This window comes from Crocodylus siamensis, chromosome 15 (genome assembly GCF_052110815.1).
Source record: "Crocodylus siamensis isolate JL-2025a chromosome 15, ASM5211081v1, whole genome shotgun sequence".
Lineage (NCBI taxonomy): Eukaryota > Metazoa > Chordata > Crocodylia > Crocodylidae > Crocodylus > Crocodylus siamensis.
The window spans coordinates 3,863,268-3,876,196 of NC_143409.1; the positions used below are offsets into that span (position 1 = coordinate 3,863,268).

At 48.0% G+C, this 12,929-nt stretch overlaps 1 protein-coding gene across 2 annotated transcripts in view; it reads right to left on the reverse strand.

Moving 5' to 3' along the window:
* The window catches only part of IQCH (IQ motif containing H), a 115,759-nt gene that overhangs the window by 10,342 nt on the left and 92,488 nt on the right, over positions 1 to 12,929 (reverse strand). The window contains exons 17-18 of one of the 2 annotated variants that reach the window (XM_090028364.1): positions 11,147 to 11,314; positions 2,086 to 2,211 (exon numbers count right to left, since the gene is read on the reverse strand). In XM_090028364.1, the coding sequence (XP_089884490.1) occupies positions 2,086 to 2,211; positions 11,147 to 11,314 (294 nt within the window). The remainder of the gene's footprint in view (positions 1 to 2,085; positions 2,212 to 11,146; positions 11,315 to 12,929) is intronic. The other variant, XM_090028365.1, reaches the window with a different exon arrangement.

The window sequence follows — 12,929 nt, forward strand, 5'->3', positions numbered from 1 at the left end:
GCAAGAAGCATGCCTGAAACAGAGTCTGAGAACAGCTTGGGGCATGTGTTTAGGGCTGTTCTAAGGAGGCTTCACTGCCTTGTTGGGCTTTGACAGACACTGGGCAGGATGTGCCACTCAGCTGGGGCCCCCAAGCAGAGCACAGGGGTGGAATAAATAGGTTTCACACATTTTGGCTGCTAGCACCAAGGCTGAAAGGGACTTGGGGGTCATGATTAACCACAAGATGAACATGAGCCACCAATGTGATGTTGCAGCTGGTAAAGCAAGCCAAACTCTGTCTTGCATCCATAGATGCTTCTCAAGTAAGTCTCAGGGTGTCATCCTCCTGCTGTACTAGGCCTTGGTGAGGCCACAGCTGGAGTACTGCATCCAATTCTGGGCTCTGCGATTCAAGAAGGATGTGGAGAAGCTTGTGAGATTCCAGAGGAGAGACACGTGCATGATCAGAGGGCAGGAGAACAGACCTTATCAAGAGAGGCTGAGAGCCATGGGACTCTTCAGCCTGGAAAAGCGCAGGCTCAGGGGTGACCTGTTGGTTGCCTATAAGTACAGCAGGGGCATGCATCAGGATCTGGGGGAACGTCTGTTCACCAGAGCGCCCCAAGGGATGACAACGTCCAACGGTCACAAACTCCTCCAAGACCGTTTCAGGCTGGACATAAGGAAGAACTTCTTTACTGTCCAAGCCCCCAAGGCCTGGAACAGACTTGCCCCAGAGGTGGGGCAAGCACCTACTCTGGACTCCTTTAAGAAGCATTTGGACGTTTATCTTGCTGGGATCCTGTGACCCCAACCGACTTCCTGCCCCTGGGGCAGGGGGCTGGACTTGATGATCTCCCAAGGTCCCTTCCAGCCTTAATGTCTGTGAAATCAGTCTCAGAAAATCTGCTAAAAAGAATTACATTTTAAACTGCAACCAGGCCATCCTCCTATTACCAACAAACTCCTACAACCACCACGTTCATGTGACTTTACCCTGCCTGTGTCCCTGTGACAGGTGTGCCTCTTCGGGGTCTGCCCACTAGTCACCCTGCCCTTCTGTTATGGGCCAACTGCCCGCCTTCTCGCCTGCCATGCCTTGTTGTTAATTGTTTAGAGGATGTTAATTAAGCAGGAGGCTGCCCATTTTCTGCCCAGATGCCAGGGGGCGCTATCCGCAGCTCCTTTCCACCCCTCACACCGGAGCCTAAGCCTTGCAGATGGTACTCACATCGGTTAGTCTGGGTCTTACTATATTCTGGCCCCCTTGTCCTCCCTGGGCTCTCTGTGGCCCTGCTCCACTGGGCACCTCACTGGGCATTTGTCAATGCTGCCCCCCCTCTCTGGGGCTCCTCACTGCCCTCTCTCCGGGGCTTCTCACTGCCCCCTTGGCTCTAAGGCTTCTTGCTGCCCCCTTGGCTCTAGGGCTTCTCTCGCTCAGGTGGGCTCAGGTGGCCCTAGCTGTGCCTGGCCCTAACTTTCCTCCTTGGGGTCTCGAACCCCTTCCTGGCTCAGGTGGCCTCGGCCTTACCTGGCCTCTGACTTTGCACCCCTTCTCTGGGGCTGGGGTCTATACACCCCAAAGTGCTGTGCCCTCGCAGGCGCCAGGGCCAGTGCACCCAAATGCTGCGCCCTCGCAGGCGCTGGGGTCCCCACACTACCGGGGTCCCCTATGAGGCCTCCTCCAACCCCTAATAGCCTCACCCAAACCACCAGTCTAAACAGCGACCACAAAACACAAGCCCCTGGGCTATAACATAAAATCTAACCTAAACAACATTCAGTCCCTACCAGGGAATTCTCCACCCCGTAACAGCAATCAGGAGCTGCTTGTGCAGTCAGGCTTCTCCCTTGGCTGCCAGCAGGGAACTCCCTGCCTGGCCTCAGCCTGGGGTTATAAGGGAGCCAGGCCCTGCCCCTTCCGGTCAGCTGACTCCCATCGGTTACCCTGGCAACCCGCAGCTGGATTCCTTACTTATTGCTCCACAAGTAGCAGGCACTTCAGTGCCCTGCTACAGTCCCATTTCAGGGGACTGGAATTTCCATATACCAAGTTATGCAGAGCAAACGTTACACTTGTTATAACTTTTTTTCCTTTTTTACCTGGACATCAAATCCAATGCCATGAGCCTTACACATCTGGAGGAGAACACTGTAGTAGATTACAGACAGGTTGGAGTGCCTCATCTGACTGCTCAGGACAGCATAGCGGCTGCTTAGTGGATACGACTGGGGGGTGGAAAAACATCATGTTTATTCCATATCCTTTCATATAAAGCACGTTCAATTTTCTACTTACTGTGAAGGATTTTTTTCTCTCAGTTATACTGGTGTGAAGCTGGGATAGCTCCATTGATTATGCAGGTGGAATCCCCATTCCTATCAGAAACAGAGATTTCTGTGCAGTGACTCAGATTCTCCTCCTGCTATCGGTGTAACACGAGTGAGTTACCCGTCGATGTCATTATCTTGCTAGCTCTATAAAACCAGTCTACCAGATTCTGCCAGTGAGGGTGCCACTCTGGATTTAAGCTGCTAGTAGCCAAGTGCAATATCTATTACTCTCTGTAGATCTCTACATTTTGTTCAAGTTATATGATCAGCTGCTATTTGATCTGAATGGAGATTCCAGTGCCTATAGTCAATGGACATCCTTGGGTTCTGGGTGGATTCATTAGGGCCCAGTTTTCACCTGGCCTTACTTCAAGTCTGCTCAAGTGAGCACCGTGTTTGCAGGCATAGAGGGTTACCGTGGTACAAATCTGGTAGTTTAGTGCCTCATCCAAAAATCTGCAGTCATCAAAGTTTGTATCTGAAAAGGCAGAGGCCTTTTCTAAAAGCATGGTCTTTCATATGTATAATATGGCAATGCAAAACTCAATATGTTCTTTGCTGTTCTGCACTATTACAAAGCTGAAAAGTGTAGGCCAGTATGATATAGGAAAGCCAAATAGTTTTTTGGGAATTGCTGAAGGCTGATGGATGGCAGCATCATGTCTGAGGAAACCCAGCTCTTCCACACCCTCTGATAATGCTGTTCAGATACAAGGGCAGCAGCCAGAGCTATAGGTATGTAGGCGTGAGGTGCAAGCACTCCACAGACCAGTATGATCACCAAGCATGTCACCATGCGGTTACTGCCATAAAGGTCAAAGTTATTCCAGTCCTGTTTTTGCATTAAGTTACAAGATATGAAAATTGCAGCAAGTTCTGCCCTAAAATGAGCCTTGTTATTAGTTAATATAGACATGGTTGAGTCTCTTGGGCTCTGTCTGCGGGGGACAGGAACAGCCTTCTTTCCAGGCTGCTTAGAGTTTGGGGTTTTGGAAAGTGAATTTGCAGCAACTCTACAGGGCACTCCCTATGCGCCTGCACCCAAGCTACGGCTCTTCATGGTTTTGAAACAGCTTTTGGTTCTTACTGGGCACATCTACATGTTCATCATTGTACTTTTGGTCATGCGCATTAAATGTATTACCTCCATTGTGAGATACTAGGAAAAAGGCACATTAACCTATTTTAACGTGCATTAGCAAAAGCGTGCTTTTTTGTAACACTAACGTGTGTTAAAATAGGCAAATGCACATTAAAGTGCATGTGTACACACTTGAAACAAAGTCTCTGCATATCTTTGTGGCTACAAAAGCGTAACAGGGAATCAGGCTCTCACAGTACAACCTCGCAGGTTCTCAGCGCTCACTAGGATGAATGTTCACCTGGTGTAAATCAGTTGAAATCACAGGAGTTGTGCTGATTTACACTAGCTAAAGCCAATGCAAAGCAGGGGCACCTGGCACTCAGGATCTGTTCCATAAAACACTCTGAGCTTTGTAACTATCTTATAGTTTTTAGCAAAGACCTTATATTATTTTTCCTTTTCTGTATAACTGCCGCGCGGCACTCTCACATTTATGTAACCTTGAAGTCGACTGTTAATCAAAATGAACGCTTTGTACTTTTCTCCACTGACATTAAGCTACACATGTGCATTCTGTAGATTTCATTTCTTATCTAGAAGTGTCATTTCTGCAGAAATGAAACTTATATAGAAAGTCTGCCTAGCAATAATTATGTAAAAGAAAATTATCCTATCTCTATATATGATAGTTAGTGTCATAGAGGCAGTCCAGCAAACATCTATAAAAGAGGCAAAAAAGCAGGAAGCAGCAGAGACGACAACTGGAAAACTCTGTGGGCCTGATCACCCCGCAGACCGGTTCTCAGCCTCCCCGCCTGGGCGTATCCCAGCGAAGATAAAGGCCTCAGAAATCCGACAACTGACAACGATTCACCGTGTTACAGTATTGCTTTGTATTTCCCATTCATGAGCTGTTGACCAGTTCTGGGACTACGGGGCCGGCAGCCGCACCTAGCTTTGGACCAGCTCCACTGTTGGAACGCAAGGGCTGGCTCTGGAACCTCGTGAACCAGCAGACACCCTATAGAGTATCCCGTTCATGAGCTGTTGACCAGTTCTGGGACTACGGGGCCGGCAGCTGCTGGCTCTGGAACCCTGTGAACCAACAGACCCCTGTAGTATCCGGCATACTGTAACTGAAGAAACATCGGAGACTCCGCTTCTCGACTGCCTCTCATCATAGCTTAGACAGCATATCTACGCTCGCTATACTTGTATTTACTGCAACTTCGTTCCAACCGGCCTCCCCTCTTACTTGTAAGAGGGTGAGGCCAGGTGAGTGAATAAAATCTTTTTATTTTACTCTATCTACTCTGTAATAACTTTTATTACTAACATTCCATCTCAATGAGCCATTGACCAGTTCTGGGACTTAAGGAGCCGGCACTGCACCCAGCTTTGGACTAGCCCCACTGTTGGAACGCAAGGGCTGGCTCTGGAACCTCGTTTACCAACGGACACCCTATAGATTAAGAGACACTAACTACTTACTTTAAGTCGTCTACTTGTGCCAACTCGGTGAACCTCGAGGGCGGCTAAAAGCTACCTCAATTCCGCTCCACAAGCCGCGCGCTCGCACAACTCCGCAAAGCCCACGGCTCCCCTAAGCGGTGCCGGAGCCGCTAGCCCGGCATTTCGCCACAAGCTTAAGACACAAGGCCTGTGCAACATGACTCAAACTCACTGAATGTTCATAGGAGAACCACAAGCTCAGCTTGATTTGGGAGAGCTTTGTGACTCGGTGTGAGCCGCTGTACAGCATTACTTTGAAGTCAATGGGTGCTGAGTACATGCAAAGGTGGGATTTACCCCGTTGTGTATTGTTCATGCTTGATAAGAAGTGCTTTGCTCTGCCGTCACATGCATGCTGTGCTCTCAGAAACACACACTGCAGGACCAACACTGGATCCAGGAGCTCTGGCGCAAACAAGTTTTCTGAATGTAGGAAAACCTATTTGTCTCGATCATCCTTTCTGTGGTATCTCAAGAGGGTTGGGTGTCAGCTCTTTTCAGAGACAAGAAGCATGTTCTTACAAAGGGAAAATGAAACCAAGGAACAGTGGACCAGATTCTATTCCACCTCTTAGGCCCAATGGACTTAGGTACCTAAATGTGATCCTATTCCATCCTGCTCAAGTCCCCAAGAAACCAATACAAAAGGTGGGTAGATCTTTCTCCTTACTACTTCTTTTTACTCATTCCTAAGGGTTAGATGACAGCCTGTTACATAGGTATCCAGGTTGTAGCCGTATTGGTCTCGAGGAAAAGACAATCAGGACTCGTGGTAGAGGTGGTATCTTTTATAAGACCAACAAGATTTTTTTCAAAGAAATTTTTTAGTTGCAAGTTTTTGGGCACAAATGCCCTTCATCAGGAATTGGCGAAAAGATTGTACACTCTTCATCAGGCACTGGAGAAAAGAGAACTTTTACAATCTTTTATCCAATGTCTGATGAAGGGTGTTTGCACCTGAAAGCTTGCAATTAAATAAACTTTTCTTGCAAAAATCTTGTTGGTCTAATAAAAGATATCATCTCTACTACAAGTCCTGATAGCCTGTTACATCAGTAGATGTACCTATGGATTTTTCAGGGCTTGAACAGGGTGGAATAGATTGGCATTTAGGTGATTAAGTTGAAATAAAATCCAATCCTGTGCATCTCCAGGATGTAAGGTTTTGAAACATGTGTATACGAGGATGTCCTTCAGTGTTGGCCAGCTGTCAACGGAGGTATATTTTTAGGTCTAACAAAATGGAAGCTTTAATGCCACTGAGAATGTAGCTGCTGGATTTACTCAGTGTGTGCCCATCTCGTCCCGCGCCATCCAGCCCCGGATGCTTGGAGGTGTTTGCCTGTCCGTCCCTGCTGTCCCGCCGAGTGGATGTCTCTCTGCCGAATAGTCTCTCCCCCAATCTCTCCTGCCACGACTTTGTATCTTATTCCAGTGGTGGGGTGTCCGACTGCTGGGGTTCTCTCGAGTATGGGACAGCTGGATGACGATCTTCTGCGAGGCTCCACCTCCCCTCTACCTTGCCCTCGCACCCTGCCTTGACGGGTTCACGATGTCCTTTGGCCGGTTTCTCCGACTGTTGGGGTTCTGCAGATGCTCACCGGGGATGGTTGTATCAGCCTGCGGGCCTAACCCTACCTCCGCCCACAGCGCCTTACTACTGCCTGGCCTCCCAGGGGATAGCGACCCCTCCTGGTCTCAAGCAACACCTGGTCCCTAGATACCTTGCACCACAACCCCTCCAAAGGTGGGAAACAAAAGAAACGTTATCAACAACAAAGAAAATATGAAGATGTGCACAAAAAGGGGAAGGTCTCTGCCCTCTTGCCCTCTATACTCGTGACTAGCTCAGCAATGCCAGGCCTCAGATGCCCGAGGTCCTTAGGCAGCCATAAACTGGGACCTGGCTAGACTGCCAGCTCCAACGCTCTCATCCTCACTCTTCCACCTGCCTGTGGGCTCGCTGAACCCGTGGTGGCCTTTCTCCACACGCCTCCCACACATCCCTCGTCGGGGGGGCTCTACGCCACTGGGACCCGTCTTCTGCAGCCCCTTGTGCTGCTTATGCCCTTCGTCTCCCACCTGGGGAGCCTCCTCAAGCCCACCGGAGCCTGCAACGTCCCACTTCGTCTGGCGTCCTGGTGGCTGCTGCTCCCTCCAGCTCCCTGGTATAGCCCCTGGCATCACTCGTCACCAAGGGATGACGAGGTCAAACGGTCACAAACTCCTGCAAGACCGTTTCAGGCTGGACTTAAGGAAGAATTTCTTTACTGTCCGAGCCCCCAAGGTCTGGAGCAGTCTGCCAGCGGAGGTGGTTCAAGCACCTACATTGAACACCTTCAAGAGCAAATTGGATGCTTATCTCGCTGGGATCCTATGACCCCAGCTGACTTCCTGCCCTTTGGGCAGGGGGCTGGACTCGATGATCTCCCGAGGTCCCTTCCAGCCCTAATGTCTATGAAATCTATGAAACCCTCCTTCCGCTCTTTCCGGTCTACAGGGCCGGTTCCCTGGTCTGAGCGAGGGATGACAGCTTCCTCACTCCCTGTGCTGCCGCTGGCAGTGTTGTTCCTGCGGCGGGCTTCGCTGCGTTCCCCGTGTTGGGAGAAGCAGCTTCCCTCCCCTTTTCCCCTCGTAGAGGCTCTGGGAGGGACCTCCCTGTTAAGGTCCCTGCAGGTCCCTGCTCCGCTTCCTTGCCAGTGGCTCTTTTTACATCCACTGGCAGGCTCCTACTGCCGGCGTTATCCGCTGGCCGCAGCTGTATAAAGGTGCAGCTAACGAGCCGCTCGGGTCCTGCCTCCATTTTTGGCTTCGCCGCGGATCCTGCTACAGGCAAGAAGTTTTTTGTTTCTTTCCTTTTACTTTTGCCTTCCCCAGTGGCTTCCTAACCCCAGGGTTCCCCACCAGCTCCTCGGGGTCTGCCCCTCAGTTCCTCCCCATGACACAGTGTTTTAGGAGAGATAGCAGATGTGCCCAGTATTAAAGAACCCTGTTCTGACGGTCTCCTCTACTCGCATGACTCTACAGGCGTTGCTCCTGAGAGCAAGGTGAGACAGGCAAGTGTAAGGCTGGCAGAATCCAAACGAGTTAACAAATATGAGACATAGCCTTTTTATAAAATCATTGAAAGTACAATCAAGTACTGCAAAGCTAGGACTTAAAAGTTTTGCTTACATATTATTTTACCTCTTTATTAATGGTGTCCAATCAATAGCATTTTGCTATGAAATAAAAGAAAGGCAAAAAACATTTCTCAGGCTCAAACTCCATATTGATTTGTGCATTTTATTTTAAGTCTCAGCTAGTACAAGGGATCTGACTCAAATCTCTCTGAAGTGAATGGAAGTGTTTTCATTGAATGCAACCGGAGATGGATCAGGCTCTTGCCAGCTTGTCCAAGGCCATGGGGTCCAAGCCAGGATTACCAGTCTTGTGTTCAGACTATGTAATCGCACGCAAAAGACTCACCTAAAAGGATTCACCTTGACTAGGGTGTAAAGGTGCATTGTTAGATCATGTCAAATGCACCTTTCAGACCTCATGAAGACAAACCCTCAATATAGGAGGTCTTCACTGTCCCTTCCATACCTGCATGCAACTCCCACTGTCCTATTTTGTCTCTTATGGAGAAAACCAGTGCTCCCTTATCCTGTTCACAGTAGACCTGTCTTTCCAGTCCTTAAAGAGCCAAGGGCTGCTCTGGAATCAAGGCCTGTCCTGCCAGAGCACCCCAGAAACGTGGCCACAGACACTGAGTTTTGTTCTCCCTGGCAGCCTCACACTAGTTTGCCCTCTGTGCTGCTGCAGTTAGGGGGGTCTCCCTTGCCGTATCAGGGGGGATCTTTGAATGTGTCATATCTGAATTGGCTCCGAGTCCTTAATAGCACAAAAGAAAACCGTAAAGATTATTTTTCACACGTATGTCTTCCAGCTGCAGTTTCAAGTTCCCCAAGCTGCGTCTGTGCTGCCTTTTTCTCAAGCCCTGGACTGCCACAAAGAAGCAAGCACTTCCCACTAGCTCCTGCTTCACACATGCCCATTTTGTTGGGGGTGAGTGGCTTTGGCCATGTGCTCAGTACTGCTCTACGCTGCCCACTCAGTTGGAGCGGGCATGGCTTGTTTCTCTCTGGCTCGGCAGGTCCCTATCCACTTACCAGGAGGGACAATGCTCACGTGAGCACGCCTGGTGTCATCAGTGGGGCTGGCACAGTGGCTGAGATTCAGTAAAGCATGCAAGTGCCTGCTCAATACCATCCCTTTTCAGGATAGGAATTAAGCTTTGCTTAGGTCCGGCCTTGAACAGAGATGCTGAACTGAACCTTGGCTTTAGCTGGTGGAAGGACTGGGCTCTTCATTCTTGAAAAGGGGATACTGCACACTGAAGCATATAATTTACAGTGCTTTTTCCAAAATGATTTTTGTTTCAACATTGACGCATCTACGTCGACGTCGCAAAAATCCTTACGCCATACATCTCTGCCTGAAAATTAATCATGTTTATAATATTCTGAGAATTAATAACACCCATTGCTCAAGTCATTAACTTAAAAAAGGAGCTTCCAAAATCTGTTCTCGGCAGTAGAGGACCACAAATAAATGAATGCTTGATAAAATAATCCAAGTAGCAGTTTAACAAGCGTAAACTTGAATGTGGCTGCAATAACACAGAACTATTGTTTAAGGCTTGGCATCAGGTTGATGAGGTGCTTATTTCAGCTACAAAGCATGCATACACATGCATAATGAACTGCAGTATGAATTATTAATGTGTTGCTTATTTAGCCTCATCTGTCTAGAAGATAATGTATCCTAACTATAATGAGTGATTGGTTTTGTACATAATTACAGTAGCAGCAGTATCTAGGAAATTTGTTCTTTCAAAGAAGGATTTCTAAAAATAAAATCATCACACAAACTCAGTTGCTGTTCTAGTTTATCAAAATCAAACCTACCAGCACAGAGACTATATAATAAATTAAAGGGGACAGAATCATTATTAACATCATAATTTTACACAAAGTGTTTTACTTAATCATTCATTACAGATCATGTGCTGTAAAAGCATTTGTCTCTTGGTTTGTTTTTTTTTCTAGAGATATGTATGAAGATGGAACATTTTTGTAGTTAACTCTTAAGGAGATACGAGTCAAAGAAATAAAGAGTGAGGGAAAAAGTACAGGATAGAGAGACAGTTTATGTTAATCCTGACAGATTTTTAATTAAAAAAGTTGTTACTTGATTACTCTTCATTTCTAAAACATGCACTACTGGGACTAATCATATCTAATTTACTCCTCTCCAAGTGAAAGTGGCTGCTTGAGAAGAACAATAGATCAGGATCTCCTTAACCTCTAAATTACAGCTCCCTGACACTTCGGGGATGGTGCAACATCTCTCCTCCCCTTACAAAATGGGGGCTGCGCCTTCTGGCCAATGGCATGAGCATGGCGGTTGCTTTGCAAGCATCTCCTAACTCACCCTGACTTTCTCTAGAGGATTTCACCTGGCCCTGCCTTCCACAATCTCATGGTTGTGAGACCTAAACCATGACCCACTATAGATGATACAACAAATAATAACACTGTGTGCATGGCACGCTTCTTATGACGATATCGAAGTATTTTTAAAACACTGGCTTATTTGGCTTTGCAACATCCCGGTGACGCTGGGCAGTATTAATGCCGCCATGCTGGACAGGTCTGAGCTCAGAGTCATGAGATCCTCCAAAGGATGTAAGCTGCCCAGCGCTCGTTGTTTCATCCCCAGCTACCAGAACAAAATCCAGAGTGGATTTAGGTGCCTGCTGCCGGTGTATCCCATTCTGCAGGGACCGCAGACAGGGATACACAACAGCCAGCAGGTTGAGCGGAGAGCTACTGATGGTAGCCAAGAAGGACACCGAAGACAAGAGTGTGTCCTGAGCCCAGGCCTCTCCAGGACTAACGTGCCCAACTCCGGTCTGCAGGCAGAGGCTTCCCTCCCCTGGGAATTCACAGCCAGGACCTGTCTCCTGCAGCTGGATACCTCCACCACTCCAAGGTCCGTCTACAAGGGGTCAATCCTTTCTTTGAAGACAAGTCTAAATAGGAATAGCAGAGGGAGAAAGTACTGATTTCTTCCACTCTTGTACCCACCTTTTAGTGAACACTCCAGTTATTGGGCCACTTGCCTGGGGTATGGACTTTTCTACCAGACATGCCTCGATCGAACACCGGTGCGCGAAGCATTACTTACGATTTTGGCCTCCCCAGTTTGAACACTCTGGCTCTTCATTTTCGTACAGGGAAGTGGTACTTCAAGGCGACCAGAGCTACAATCCAGATTTCCATCTGTCACGTACAACATGAGCTGAGTGAGGGCCAGCTGGTCACTGTAGTAGAGGTCAAGGTCTGTTGCCCACACCTAATCAAAACACAAGCAGACAAAAAAAGCAGAACTCACCCAGTTGATTTAATGAAGCAGATACTTCCCTGGCTTTTAAGTGTGCCAGGACATTACTTACTTGACCGAAATAAAGAAACTATTTCTGATCAGGAAAACCAAACCTGTCACCCTTTTTTTTTTTTAACATAATCCACCAGAGAACATGCAAAAGCTCAGTAAGAAACTCCTAAGCAACTCACTAAACCCACTGCAAAAGGTTTTAGCATGAATTAAAGAGCTGCCTGTAGATTAACTCCTTGGGTGGAGCCACTCACAACTGATCCTAATAACGCACATAAGGGTTTTTTAATCCCTGAAGAATTATTACATTAAAAAAACCCTCCAGAGACCAGGAAAGCTTTTATGGGATGCAAACAAGGAGGGCCCAGAGGGCACAGTGAAACAGTGAGTAAAAGGGACGGTTTAATGCAGAAAGCTCCCCTACTTGTACATAAAACATGCATTAGTCATCCAAGGTTTGAGCAAAGCATGTTCCTGTTCAAAGTGTGTGACCTTGGGAGTGGGTGCTTTGTCCTGTATGTAGCAAACAATGTGACGTGTGGCCTGGTTCTGCTTCCCTGCCACCAACTGTGGGTTACCCCAGATTTACATCTGTGGAGCAGAGAGCAGGGAGTCAGGCCCTTCAATTTTAAAGCTGGAAGTGATGCATGCACCTGTAAAATCCTCCCTCTGCACAAACCTGATCATTGTACCTCTAACTACCCCCTGGCGCACTAACACAAGTGCAAACGTGTGCATGCACACCATTTAGGCTGGGACAGCCCCTGCCATCCAGCAGGTTTGGGCACCTCACCCTCTTTGAGGGGCGGTGGGGAAAGGCCTGAGGACCTGAGGCTCAGACACATTATGATCCAGCTCCTTCAAGGTATTCAGATGCCCCCAGCCTCAATGAAATCAGTGATTCAGGCACTTAAATACCTCTGTGATGGACCTACTTGATGAACCCAGGAACTCCCAAATCCTAAACTAGTGCTCTAACCACTGGCCCATCTTGGCTGATTTAACAAATGTCTTGCAGCAAACACATGGAGCCCTCTGCCTCCGGTAACAGCAGCAACAGGCTTCTGCTATGAGAAATTAAATTGTATTTTCATGAATACTAGAGGCTCCTGGGCCTTTACTTCCCAACAAATGTTGGGAGGCAACAGCTTCTTGAAGCATCCTACAGTTCAGTACAGCTCTGGGGACCACAGAGGAAGGGAAGCAGGGAGGCCTTTGCGGTAGATCTGAATAGGGTCTGGGATCTGCTCCCCTTTGATCTCAGCCCCTCACCTGCTTGTTGGCAACAGCACTCATCTCAGATGGGCTTTGTGCATTGGGCAATGCCAGAACTGCTGGCCTGGTCCAGGGGGGTTAAAGGAAGGGAAGGTCCTTGAACTGCCCCCCCACAACTCCTGGACTCATGCAAGCCTCAGCATGATTTTGCCTCAGAGTTTTTCTTCTTTAAAAAATGCCTGTGCCAAACGCACCAATAAGACGTGTTAACCTATATAAAATATCTGCCCTAGAGTGGACTCCTTTAAAACAAATCTAGCAGTGAGTGACTTGAATAAGCCTTTGAATGGTAAATGGC